Source organism: Alnus glutinosa, chromosome 5 (genome assembly GCF_958979055.1).
Source record: "Alnus glutinosa chromosome 5, dhAlnGlut1.1, whole genome shotgun sequence".
In the NCBI taxonomy this organism is placed as follows: Eukaryota; Viridiplantae; Streptophyta; class Magnoliopsida; order Fagales; family Betulaceae; genus Alnus; species Alnus glutinosa.
In genome coordinates this window covers 5,058,767-5,070,339 of record NC_084890.1, presented here as the reverse complement: position 1 = coordinate 5,070,339, position 11,573 = coordinate 5,058,767, and the positions used below count along the sequence as shown (strand labels likewise).

Genomic DNA, 11,573 nt, shown 5'->3' with positions numbered 1-11,573 from the left:
ATCAATAATACGAAGTCGAGAATCTTCACAAAGATAAAATATCTCCCAAGCAATGCCTCCTATGATCTTGTAGCGCATTTGCCATTCCAAATGTGCATGCTTTATTGGATCTACATCTCCAAACAAGAATGTGTTTCATGAAGCAAGATATGTGAAGGCATATTCTAATAAGATATGCAACTATAAAGAAATATAATGAATACAACCTAAGGTTGTTGTGATGATTTGACTCCTATTACTGAGTTAATGAAAGCACATAAATTTCTTATGCACTAGTTTGCAAGAAATTTCATACAAACTATATCTAAGATTGATATTATCCATTAGCATGTGAAAAACACATATTGTTTTAATAGCATGTGAGAAGCTTCTCACATGCTTAAAAGACACATGTTATTCTTGTATTCAATTTGTAAAAAATTTATGTTTTAAATGAAATTCGGGTCGCTACATATAGCATTCCTCTTTCAGGCTAAGGGTGATTTTAGTTTTAACAAGGTGCTAATTGAAATAGGCCTTAGCCAACAATATTGTGCATGACCTCGCCCAATAGGACTCATTGACTCAACCTGCCCCCATCCCCAAATGTATTCCATTTTATGTCTTAAAAAAGCCAAACGTTGCATAAAAATTAAAATACTAGTCCCATTCAAGTTAGGAAGGTTAAAACCGCAAGTCCGAAAGCCCTTCTCCACGACCATCAACCATGTCTTCCCTCCACCGTCGTCTCCATGGCATATTCACCAGTACTTCTGTCCGTGCAACATCCCAGACCAACACCGTCAAAGCCTCGGCCCGAAACGCTCGCACCAAAGAAGGTAAACTCGAACAACTGGTCGAGAAGTTCAAGAAATCCTCCGCGTCCCACCGCTTCCGCGCCTCGCACGGCATCTACGAGTCCACTGTTCGCCGCCTTGCTTCTGCCCAGAAATTCTCCATGATAGAAGAAATCCTCGAAGCCCAGAAGAAGTACCCGGACATCTCCACTGAGGGATTTGCAATCCGTCTGATCTCCTTGTATGGTAAAGCGGGCATGTTTGACCATGCACACAAGGTGTTCGAAGAAATGCCTGAGCTGAATTGTGCGCGTACAGCCAAGTCCTTCAACGCCCTTTTGGCAGCTTGTGTGAACGCCAAGAAATTCGATAAAGTTGATGAGCTTTTCCGGGGACTACCGCAAAAAGTGTCAATAGAAGTGGATTTGGTCTCTTATAATATTGTTATCAATGCATTTTGTGAGATGGGTTCGTTGGATACTGCACTTTTGATACTTGATGAGTTGGAGAAGAATGGGTTGGAGCCTGATTCGGTAACATTCAATACGCTTCTCAATGGGTTTTATAACAATGGTCGGTTTTTGGACGGAGAGAAGATATGGTCTATGATGGAGAGCAAGAATGTTATTCCTGATATTAGAAGTTATAATTCAAGGTTGCGCGGTATGGTTCATGACAAAAGAATATCAGAAGCAGTTAATTTGTTTGATGAAATGCGGAGCAAAGGAATTAACCCGGATGTGATTAGTTATAATGCTTTGATTAAAGGGTTCTGTAATGATGGGAAGTCGGAGGAAGCGAAATGGTGGTATAGGGAGCTAAGAGAAAATGAATGTAGTCCTGATTGGGTCACTTATGTGACCCTTATTCCACTTCTTTGCGAAGAGGGTGATTTCGATATGGCTCTTGAGCTCTGTGCAGAGGTTATCAATCAACGGTTTACTATTGACACAGGGTTAGTGCAGCGTGTGGTGGATGGGTTAGTCAAGGAGGCAAAGATTGAGAAAGCTAAGGAGCTTGTAGAACTGGGAAAGTCAAAAAAGTTTTTCCATTACAAACTAAAATTGCCTCTGGACAAGTAGTTAAGTTGCTCTTTTGCTCTTGCATTTTTATTCTTCTATTTAATTATTATGACATTTTACAAATGTCTTATCTTAGCTGATGGCAATGACATTACTGAATTGGGATTATAATATATTAATATCAGCTTCAATTTAGTGCTTACCATGTGATAGTATTATCTTAGCCTTTTTGGTTGTGACCATCTGATAATTTTATGTCTGTTTTTATGATCAAATTGTCATAAGTCTTTGTGGCCACAACCCGAGAGATAAAGAGTCTTCATATAAAATTATAGAGTCTTACTGTCTGAAAATGACAAATTATGGAAAAGAAAGACCTATGTGAGGGTATTTTAAGTGTGTCTTGTGAACAACTGTTTGTGATGGAGAAATGCTTAATCCTATATGGTTTCTATTATCAATATGTGTATAACATGGATCCAATGTTCTGTATGTCATGTAGAAGTTCCTCACATTATCCTTAGAATTTTTTTTTTTGGTTATTTGTAATGCCGAACTTTTGAGTTTGGAGGATATGTTCGAGATAAGTTTTAAATTCAAATTGCTTTGGCTGGGGTTTTAAAATTACAGATTTCTTCATAATAGTGAAATTCACATGTAATTCTAGCACTATTTGTAACGCTCAGAGTTTTTTATTTTTTATTTTTGGTCTTATAAAAAAAAAAAAAAAGAACCATGTGAGTAACCATCCCTCTTGTCTTTCTCTTCCCCGTAACCCCTCCCCTGTTTTGGTGTCTGTAAGCCTTCCCCTTCCTTTTAACTGAAGCTCACTCCTTTTACTCTTTTTCCCGACCTTTTGTGACGTAGTGAGAAGCGATAAACGTGAAAGAGAAACTGTATTATCAATGCACAAAATCAACACACACATAACAAACTATGGAAATGCTTGGTGGCTACATAAACCGAAATATAGAAAGATCCTAAAGCCATTAAAGAGTAAAATCTTCTAAGAAATGAAATAAACAACGAAGGGAAAATATAATAACTAAGATAATTCTTGACGACTCCGTCAATCTAAATTTGAGAATCTTCTAGAAGGGGAATCAGGAAATTTAGAAAAGTTTTTATGCCGAATATCTTCCAAATCACAATTGGTCAATAGTCTTTTCTTTCATTTCTTGAATGACATCTAATACTTGACCATTTCTTTTCTTGTTTAAATCTTTTTGATTTGGTATATTAATATGATATCTATTATAGATGTAAAAGAATCAATTTCACCGCCACATCATAGACCAATTAATTAATTCTCGGCGATACTAAAATACTCGCCGATAATTTTTCGCTCATCCCCTCATTCGTTTCTCACTCTTCATCGACCCAGCCGGTAGCCTTTTCCTTGTGTACTTCCACCACTGGATATTAGTTGTCCTCATGTCCACTTGGTTCCAATGATACAAAATGTCTCGCTTAAAGTAGTTTACTCATTGGAACCTAATGTTTGGTTCCGACGGTAAAACACTTTCTTCCCGGCTTGCTAATAACCCTTTCATAATCCTCTTTGTTCGACGGTAAGATTGTTCCTGAAAAAACCTGTTTGTTAACAATCCCGATGTCAAGACGAGCCCATTCGGTAATAAGAACATCTCAGGAAAAAGATGGAATTCTTGTCCTACATTATTTAGGCTCTCACTCTAGTTATAAACGGCAGGTATCACGCAGCAAGCTACCTTCATCTGGTGACATTCCCATCAAACTTTTCTCCCACAAAATCCAGTCATACCCATCGTAATTCAAGGTAAAAGCTTCAAATTCCCCTAGTTTCTACAATGTTCTTTGTGAGCATAGATTTGTTGTGTTCAATGTGAGTTTTCTTTTTGGGTATTCTTTTCTTTTGCTTTAAAGATTAGATTTTTTTTTTTTTGGTTTGTGGGTGTTCTTGTTTTTCATTGGTTTTGCTTCATAGGGGAACTTTTAGATTGTGGGTGTTAGTGTTTATGAAATGCAATTGGAAGAAAAACTTTCTTTTCATGTTTCTATTGTGGATTAATTTATTACGAATGAGAAATATGTAGGTCTGTTTGAATGTGAAACTAGGGGTTCTATTTGTTTTTGGGTAAGGTTTCTCGTAAACTTACGCATTGTTTTGAAAGTAGTCACTGAACATCGTTTGAAAGTACCTTTGAGGTTAGTGTCAGTTAAAGTTTGTGCACAAGCAATGTAAATCTTGGTAGCATAATTGATGTCTTCTTGGCATATTTGATCTCTTTGTGGCAAAACCGTTTTTACCCTATCATGTGATCTTAGATAAATTCGTTGTAAAAATATTATTTTGTGGGAATTTGTTTGGCTTACAGTGTTTTGGAATGTGAAATGTTATTTAGCTTAAACTTGCAATTCCCCTAACCCCATTATCTATGCTACTTACTCAACATTAACTCATCTTATTTATTTATTTATTTTCAGGATTAACAGGTGGTCGCTCGAGTTGAGATACTCAGCGGTTATTGGAGTGAATTCTCATATTTTTGTTAGAATTTAGAGGTTTCAGCATTTATGTCATTATATTAGTTGTTTGATCTGTTTGAGAATAAGACTTGGAGCTGATAGTTTCTAAGTATATTGGACACAAGAGTAATATTAGATATTATATTTTTATCTCATAACTATCCCACAATATTTACATGACAATTCCGACCCACCCTTTAATATATATATTTTTTAAGACTACTACGTTAGAATTATAGAATAGTTGTAGTGATAAAAATGTTGTTTCTGGCATTACATTGTACCCAAATTATGCTATTGGGGAATATATCTTAGACACAATTGGCATTTTTTATTTATTGTGTTTGACAGTTATGGAGATCAAACTTTAATGAGGAAGTTTGTTTTTGTTATTAAGTTTTGTTGGAGTATTTAGAGAGCTCTAATTGATGTTTGAAAAGTAATTTGGTGGTATAATAATCGAATCTTGGATGAAAGAGAAAAGGTTCAAATAGGTTTAATTTCAGTTTTTATTAGGTGTCATGTTCTGCCTTAGGCTCGGGGGTCAAACTATTAATGTGTGGATTTGAAACATGTAAAGAGAGGTGCTATTTCGAATTCATCAAAAGTTTTTATTTGGAAACTATGAACAAATAAATTTCTCTTTTTCTCTAAATTCACAAGTTAAAATGGGGCCTATAACTTATTCTGAAATTATTAGTCTGCCGTATTAGATAAGTGCTATAATTCTTGGAAGTGTTAGAATCATATTTAAAGGATTTATTATTATTATTTGTCAAATGTCAATTCCATCATTAGAAATTGCAATATCCACAAAGCTAACGAAGATGATGTGGAGAATGTGGTAGAAGTTCATATTAGTGGAGGTCGGGGATGTTTGGTAACTGTTTTCAAGTCAACTCTTTTTATTTTTTTTATTTTTTGAGAATCATGTTTGGCTCATTCTCCAATTTCTTTTCAACCCATAATTTCTACTCTTTTCTTTCCTTGGTATTTAAAATTTAAAAGAAAGTTCAAAACATTAAAAAAAAAAAAAAAGAAGAAAAATCGCACACCCAAATAAATAATTTTAGACGTCATACTCATGTTTTTCTTAAGTCACTCTAATAATGATATGACTTTTAAAATCATCATTGAACTTATAATTGGAGTAATTTTAAAAGTCACTCTTGTGTCTTTTTATCCATTCAAAAATTATATGACTTTTAAAATCACCATTTGATCAAAATTCAATAGCAATCAATCATAAGCTTAATAATATTTTAAAAGCTACATCATTTTTGGGAAATAGGATCATCTCCACTTCAAATGAAATTGATACAATTCATTTTATAGTCAAGATTTAGAGTTGATGCATCTAATAGTATACATAATTTCATATTATTTAATTTTTTTAAAAGACGTGTCAACATTGACTTCATATATACCATTAGATGCATCAACGTTAAATCATAATCTTTCATTTGAAATGGATACTATCCATTTCATTAAATGAAATAAAGATGATCATCTTCCCATTTTTTGAGGGACACAAGAGTAACAAAAAAGTATTGACTTCTAGCACTACTACTTGTGATTGTTCATTATTGAATTTTGATTAAATAATAATTTTAAAAGCCACATCGTTAGTAGAGGAACATAACTATAATATCTAGAATTACTTTATTGAAATTGAATTTGACAAAATTGGTCGGACGGAACCCATTTTGTTGGAAGGAGGGATTAGCAGTGATAGAGAACCATGCCAAGTGAAGTTCCTTACAGATCTGCTGGCTTGCTTAGCAATTTGTGGAACATTAATACATATTGATTCATGGGTAGCCTTGTTTTTTGTCATCCAAATCAGATTCATTGCTTTAGGTGCAAATAAAAGGCGAAAGATCATTTACCAAAGGATGATGCCCAATTGAAAGAATTGGTTTAGAAATACGGTTCAAAGGGTGGTGCCAAAAAAGGGTCAGAATGTTCTCAAATTATCTGTTTGAATATGAGAGGATTCAAGTAAAGGATTATGAGAGACCAGTTATGGGACCCATATCACTAAATAAAAATTGGGATGTCTAATCATTTATCGAATCAGATGGATCCCATAAATAGTCTTTCACAATCACCTGTCCGAATTATCTCAAATTCAGACAGATAATCTGAGAGCATCTGATCCCAAAAAACCGTGACAAATAAAGATTGAAATTAGTTGTCAGAATTCTAGGATATTCGAACCCAAAAGACGGGTCAAAGGGGATTGGTACATGCTTTGCGCCAATAAAGCGTGGTATATTCAAGCCATTAATGTTTTAGATTCCTCGCATTGGAGGCATAAAATTCTCAAAGAAAATTTTAGTAAAGATCCTTTAAAACTCTGGTCAAGAAACCCTCAATTTTGTAGTTTAAAATTAAAAGATCCTAATGTCATAATTAGAGTCAGACCCAAGATCTATACCAAATAAGATATAGATGAGTTTATATTCAAATCAAAGAACTTCTAGATAAAAAGTTTGGTAGAAGAGACAAACGGTCCAAATTCTAGTCTAGCTTTTATGGTAAGAAACCATAGTGAACTTTAAAGAGGTAAACTATAAGAGGCTTAATGCATGTACCATTAGAGTTTGATGTATATTTTATTCCTCAAAAATATGTTTTGGTTAATCATATCAAAGGATCAAAGATATTTAGCATATTTGCGTGTAAGTCAGGATTCTGGCAAATATAGTTAATAGAAGAGTTAAAAGCTTTAACAACTTTTAGTATTCCCAGAGGACATTACCATTGGAATTTGATGCCCTTTGGTCTTAATATTGCCCCTCAAGTATATTTGGGGACAAGAACAAAATAAGATTTTATCTCACTTTTTAAAAAACAAATTAGATTATTTCACTTTTTCTTATTTTAGCTCAAAAAAATCAAACTATTCAAATATCTTTTTCAATGTATTTATTTTGGAACTCGCGCACTAAATTATAGTTGAATTCAAATTTTAAAAAATTGAACCCAAACGTGAATTTTTGTGTGGTTTATATAGATGATATTCTTGCATTTTCTAAAACCTTAGAAGAACATAAGAAACACCTTAAGATTGTCAATTTCAAAAGAATGGAATAATCCTTTCTCCAAAGAAAATTGAGGTAGAAAAGGAACTATAGAATTTTTTAGATTAGTTTTGAATCAATCGGGTTTAAAAACAAGAACATATAATCTCTAAAATAAGAGAATTTCTTGAAAAAAATTTGAGAATTTCTTTAAAAACTAGTGTGCCAGCTAAAAAGAGTTATTTTAGCATTTTGGTAAATAACTTTTTCAACAAACGATGAGCCTGATGTGAGTGCTTTAAAGAAATACATTTGTTTCTTTGTCTTCTTGGTTCTCGACAACTTTAAGTTGACTCGAAAAATTTCATATTTGAGCCTCGGCAACTTTAAGTCGACTCGGCTTCTGAATGTTCTTTCTTTCTCGGCCTCGGCATCTTTTTCCTTTTGTACTTCCAGTGTCGGCAAATAGCTTTCCTCACGTATACTCGATGCCAACTATACAATTGTCCGTGAATTCTCCCGTTTGGCCATAATTTCGAAGTCAAGTCAGACCCTTTCGATAATAAGGGCATCTCGAGAACAAGATGGAAACCTTGTCCTACATCACAAAACTTTGCATGAAGGCATTGATCGTTCAACCATTAAGTTGATTGTTTGATGATAACATTGAACAATTGATGATTGTTGAATATATCCTAAAATTTTAAAATCTTTTTAACACTTTTGCGGAACACTTGCATATGGGTGCTATAATATATATATAAGAAAATTCTACACTTAAACAATTTAAAATATTAATTAAAAAGTTCTCGCGATTTGTGAATCAATATTTATTTTAAAATAAGTATCACGTATTTAAGTGGGGTACTGTTACAGAATTGCAATTACTATAAAATAATTTTTGTTGTTCGCTTTTTTATACTATGTTTATACTATATACAGAAAATATATATATAATAAACACAATTCGAAATAGAATATAAATAAACATATATAATATGTGTATCATAAAAAGTATATTTATCAAAATTCATAAATATGCCCCAAGATTAATATCTCAGTAAGGTAGCATGAAGGCATATTAGTGAATATATGAAGAAACAAAAAAATACAAAAATAAAATATATAAAATTGCAGCCTAGCCTACACGCTTTTAGAGAACTAAAATGATCAAATATTGAATCTATTGGAGAAGTGGCCGGTTCGTATCTCTGGCTGCCCACCCCAGGGTACTAGTCCGGCCGTACGCTCCTCTTTCATTTCCTGCTCCAATTTTCTAAAATTGGTTAAAGAAAATTCAAAAGAGAAAATTTTTTGCACAATAGTACAAGTTTGTAACTACATGAAATGGAACTCATGTAATAAATTTCAACACATAAAATGTCTACAAAAAGTACAACAGTTGCAACAATCAGCCCTCAATCCAAAATATTCTGGTTATGTGACTAAGGTTTGTTCGTACTTTCGTGTGGGGACCAATAAGGGGCATCTTTTCTTTTGACTACGATAATGCACTCCACAATTATTCATCACTAACTGTTTTCTGGTGGACTTCGATCTGTACGTACGTTCTCGTTCTTGTTTGTTAACGTAGTATTGTCAATTTATATTGACCATGTAACATTAATTAAACACAGATGGTCCTCAATCCTCATCACGTGAAAGCCCTACTATTCAGTGAGGTAAAAGTCGAGAATTAGGTCCTTGTCACTCGCACGAGGAACACCCGCGTTGATGATCACAGACGCCCCCTCGTAAAGCTAAACCAAAATTAAGGAAAGATGCCTTCAGTTTTACACTGCCATGTAAAATCATGCATAATTAACGCTTGATGTTAATTTCCAATTAGATTTCAAAATTTCAACTTCTTAATAGTAATATGTATTGAATTATTTCAAAAAACCCTGTTTGGCAATTGATTTCTTCACATTAACAAACAATTTTATTTACTTTCCGCTCACAAAAAGTCATGACTAATTAAGGATATTGTTGATTGCAATTGAGAAGATATAGGCTTCTTGTAAACCCAAAGTTTATTGAGTAATTAATTTGACATGATAGTTGCAATTTTATTGACTTCATATATACCATTAGATGCATCAACGTTAAATCATAATCTTTCATTTGAAATGGATACTATCCATTTCATTAAATGAAATAAAGATGATCATCTTCCCATTTTTTGAGGGACACAAGAGTAACAAAAAAGTACTGACTTCTAGCACTACTACTTGTGATTGTTCATTATTGAATTTTGATTAAATAATAATTTTAAAAGCCACATCATTAGTAGAGGAACATAACTATAATGTCTAGAATTACTTTATTGAAATTGAATTTGACAAAATTGGTCGGACGGAACCCCATTTTGTTGGAAGGAGGGATTAGCTGTGATAGAGAACCATGCCAGGTGAAGTTCCTTACAGATCTGCTGGCTTGCTTAGCAATTTGTGGAACATTAATACATATTGATTCATGGGTAGCCTTGTTTTTTGTCATCCAAATCAGATTCATTGCTTTAGGTGCAAATAAAAGGCGAAAGATCATTTACCAAAGGATGATGCCCAATTGAAAGAATTGGTTTAGAAATACGGTTCAAAGGGTGGTGCCAAAAAAGGGTCAGAATGTTCTCAAATTATCTGTTTGAATATGAGAGGATTCAAGTAAAGGATTATGAGAGACCAGTTATGGGACCCATATCACTAAATAAAAATTGGAATGTCTAATCATTTATCGAATCAAATGGATCCCATAAATAGTCTTTCACAATCACCTGTCCGAATTCTCTCAAATTCAGGCAGATAATCTGAGAGCATCTGATCCCAAAAAACCGTGACAAATAAAGATTGAAATTATTTGTCAGAATTCTAGGATATTCGAACCCAAAAGACGGGTCAAAGGGGATTGGTACATGCTTTGCGCCAATAAAGCGTGGTGAGCTCATATTCAAGCCATTAATGTTTTAGATTCATCGCATTGGAGGCATAAAATTCTCAAAGAAAATTTTAGTAAAGATCCTTTAAAACTCTGGTCAAGAAACCCTCAATTTTGTAGTTTAAAATTAAAAGATCCTAATGTAATAATTAGAGTCAGACCCAAGATCTATACCAAATAAGATATAGATGAGTTTATATTCAAATCAAAGAACTTCTAGATAAAAAGTTTGGTAGAAGAGACAAACGGTCCAAATTCTAGTCTAGCTTTTATGGTAAGAAACCATAGTGAACTTTAAAGAGGTAAACTATAAGAGGCATCAGTGCCTCGAGCTAAAGGGCCCGCATCTTCGGAAGCATTGCCCCCGCGTACTTTCATTCTTAGGTTTAAATTTGAGTTGCTCAACCCCTGTTTTTGTTCTTTTATTTTTTCTTTGTAATAGTTTCTGATGTACTTAAAAAAAAAAAAAAAAAAACTATAAGAGGCTTAATGCATGTACCATTAGAGTTTGATGTATATTTTATTCCTCAAAAATATCTTTTGGTTAATCAAATCAAAGGATCAAAGATATTTAGCAAAATTGCGTGTAAGTCAGGATTCTGGCAAATATAGTTAATAGAAGAGTTTAAAGCTTTAACAACTTTTAGTATTCCCAGAGGACATTACCATTGGAATTTGATGCCTTTGGTCTTAATATTGCCCCTTGAGAATATTTGGGAACAAGAACAAAATAAGATTTAATCTCACTTTTTAAAAAACAAATTAGATTATCTCACTTTTTCTAATTTTCGCTCAAAAAATTAAACTATCCAAATATTTTTTTCAATTATATTTTATCTCGAAATTCGCACACTAAATTATAGTTGAATTCAAATTTTAAAAAATTGAACCCAAACGAATTTTTGTGTGGTTTATATAGATGATATTCTTGCATTTTCTAAAACCTTTGAAGAACATAAGAAACACCTTAAGATTGTCAATTTCAAAAGAATGGAATAATCCTTTCTCCAAAGAAAATTGAGGTAGAAAAGGAATCTATAGAATTTTTTAGATTAGTTTTGAATCAATCGGGTTTAAAAACAATAACATATAATCTCTAAAATAAGAGAATTTCTTGAAAAGAATTTGAAGACCAAAAAAAAAAAATGAGAACTTTACTTATAACCCATTATCTTTCATCACTTTTACAATTCGGATATTCATATTTAAAAAAAATGTTAATTTAAGGTATCCATCTTTTAATTTATTTATTTAATTAATTTTTTTTTTTAATTTCAACTATTCTTTAAAATTTTTCATTAAATTTT

The 11,573-nt window shown here is 32.9% G+C and overlaps 1 protein-coding gene across 2 annotated transcripts; it reads left to right on the top strand.

Moving 5' to 3' along the window:
* Nucleotides 1-613: 613 nt before the first annotated feature.
* On the top strand, nt 614-4,656 carry LOC133869325 (small ribosomal subunit protein mS78 (rPPR3a)-like). Of its 2 annotated transcripts, XR_009900413.1 has the most exons (3): nt 614-1,857; nt 3,510-3,596; nt 4,265-4,656. XR_009900413.1 is itself a non-coding variant. In XM_062306299.1 (2 exons), coding segments are annotated over exons 1-2 (1,152 nt in total). In that variant the 5' UTR covers nt 618-706; the 3' UTR covers nt 4,266-4,648. The 2 variants fall into 2 exon arrangements, 1 of the variants encoding a protein (XP_062162283.1); XM_062306299.1 differs by lacking the exon at nt 3,510-3,596 and having other exon boundaries at nt 618-1,857; nt 4,265-4,648.
* The last annotated feature ends 6,917 nt before the right edge of the window (nt 4,657-11,573 follow it).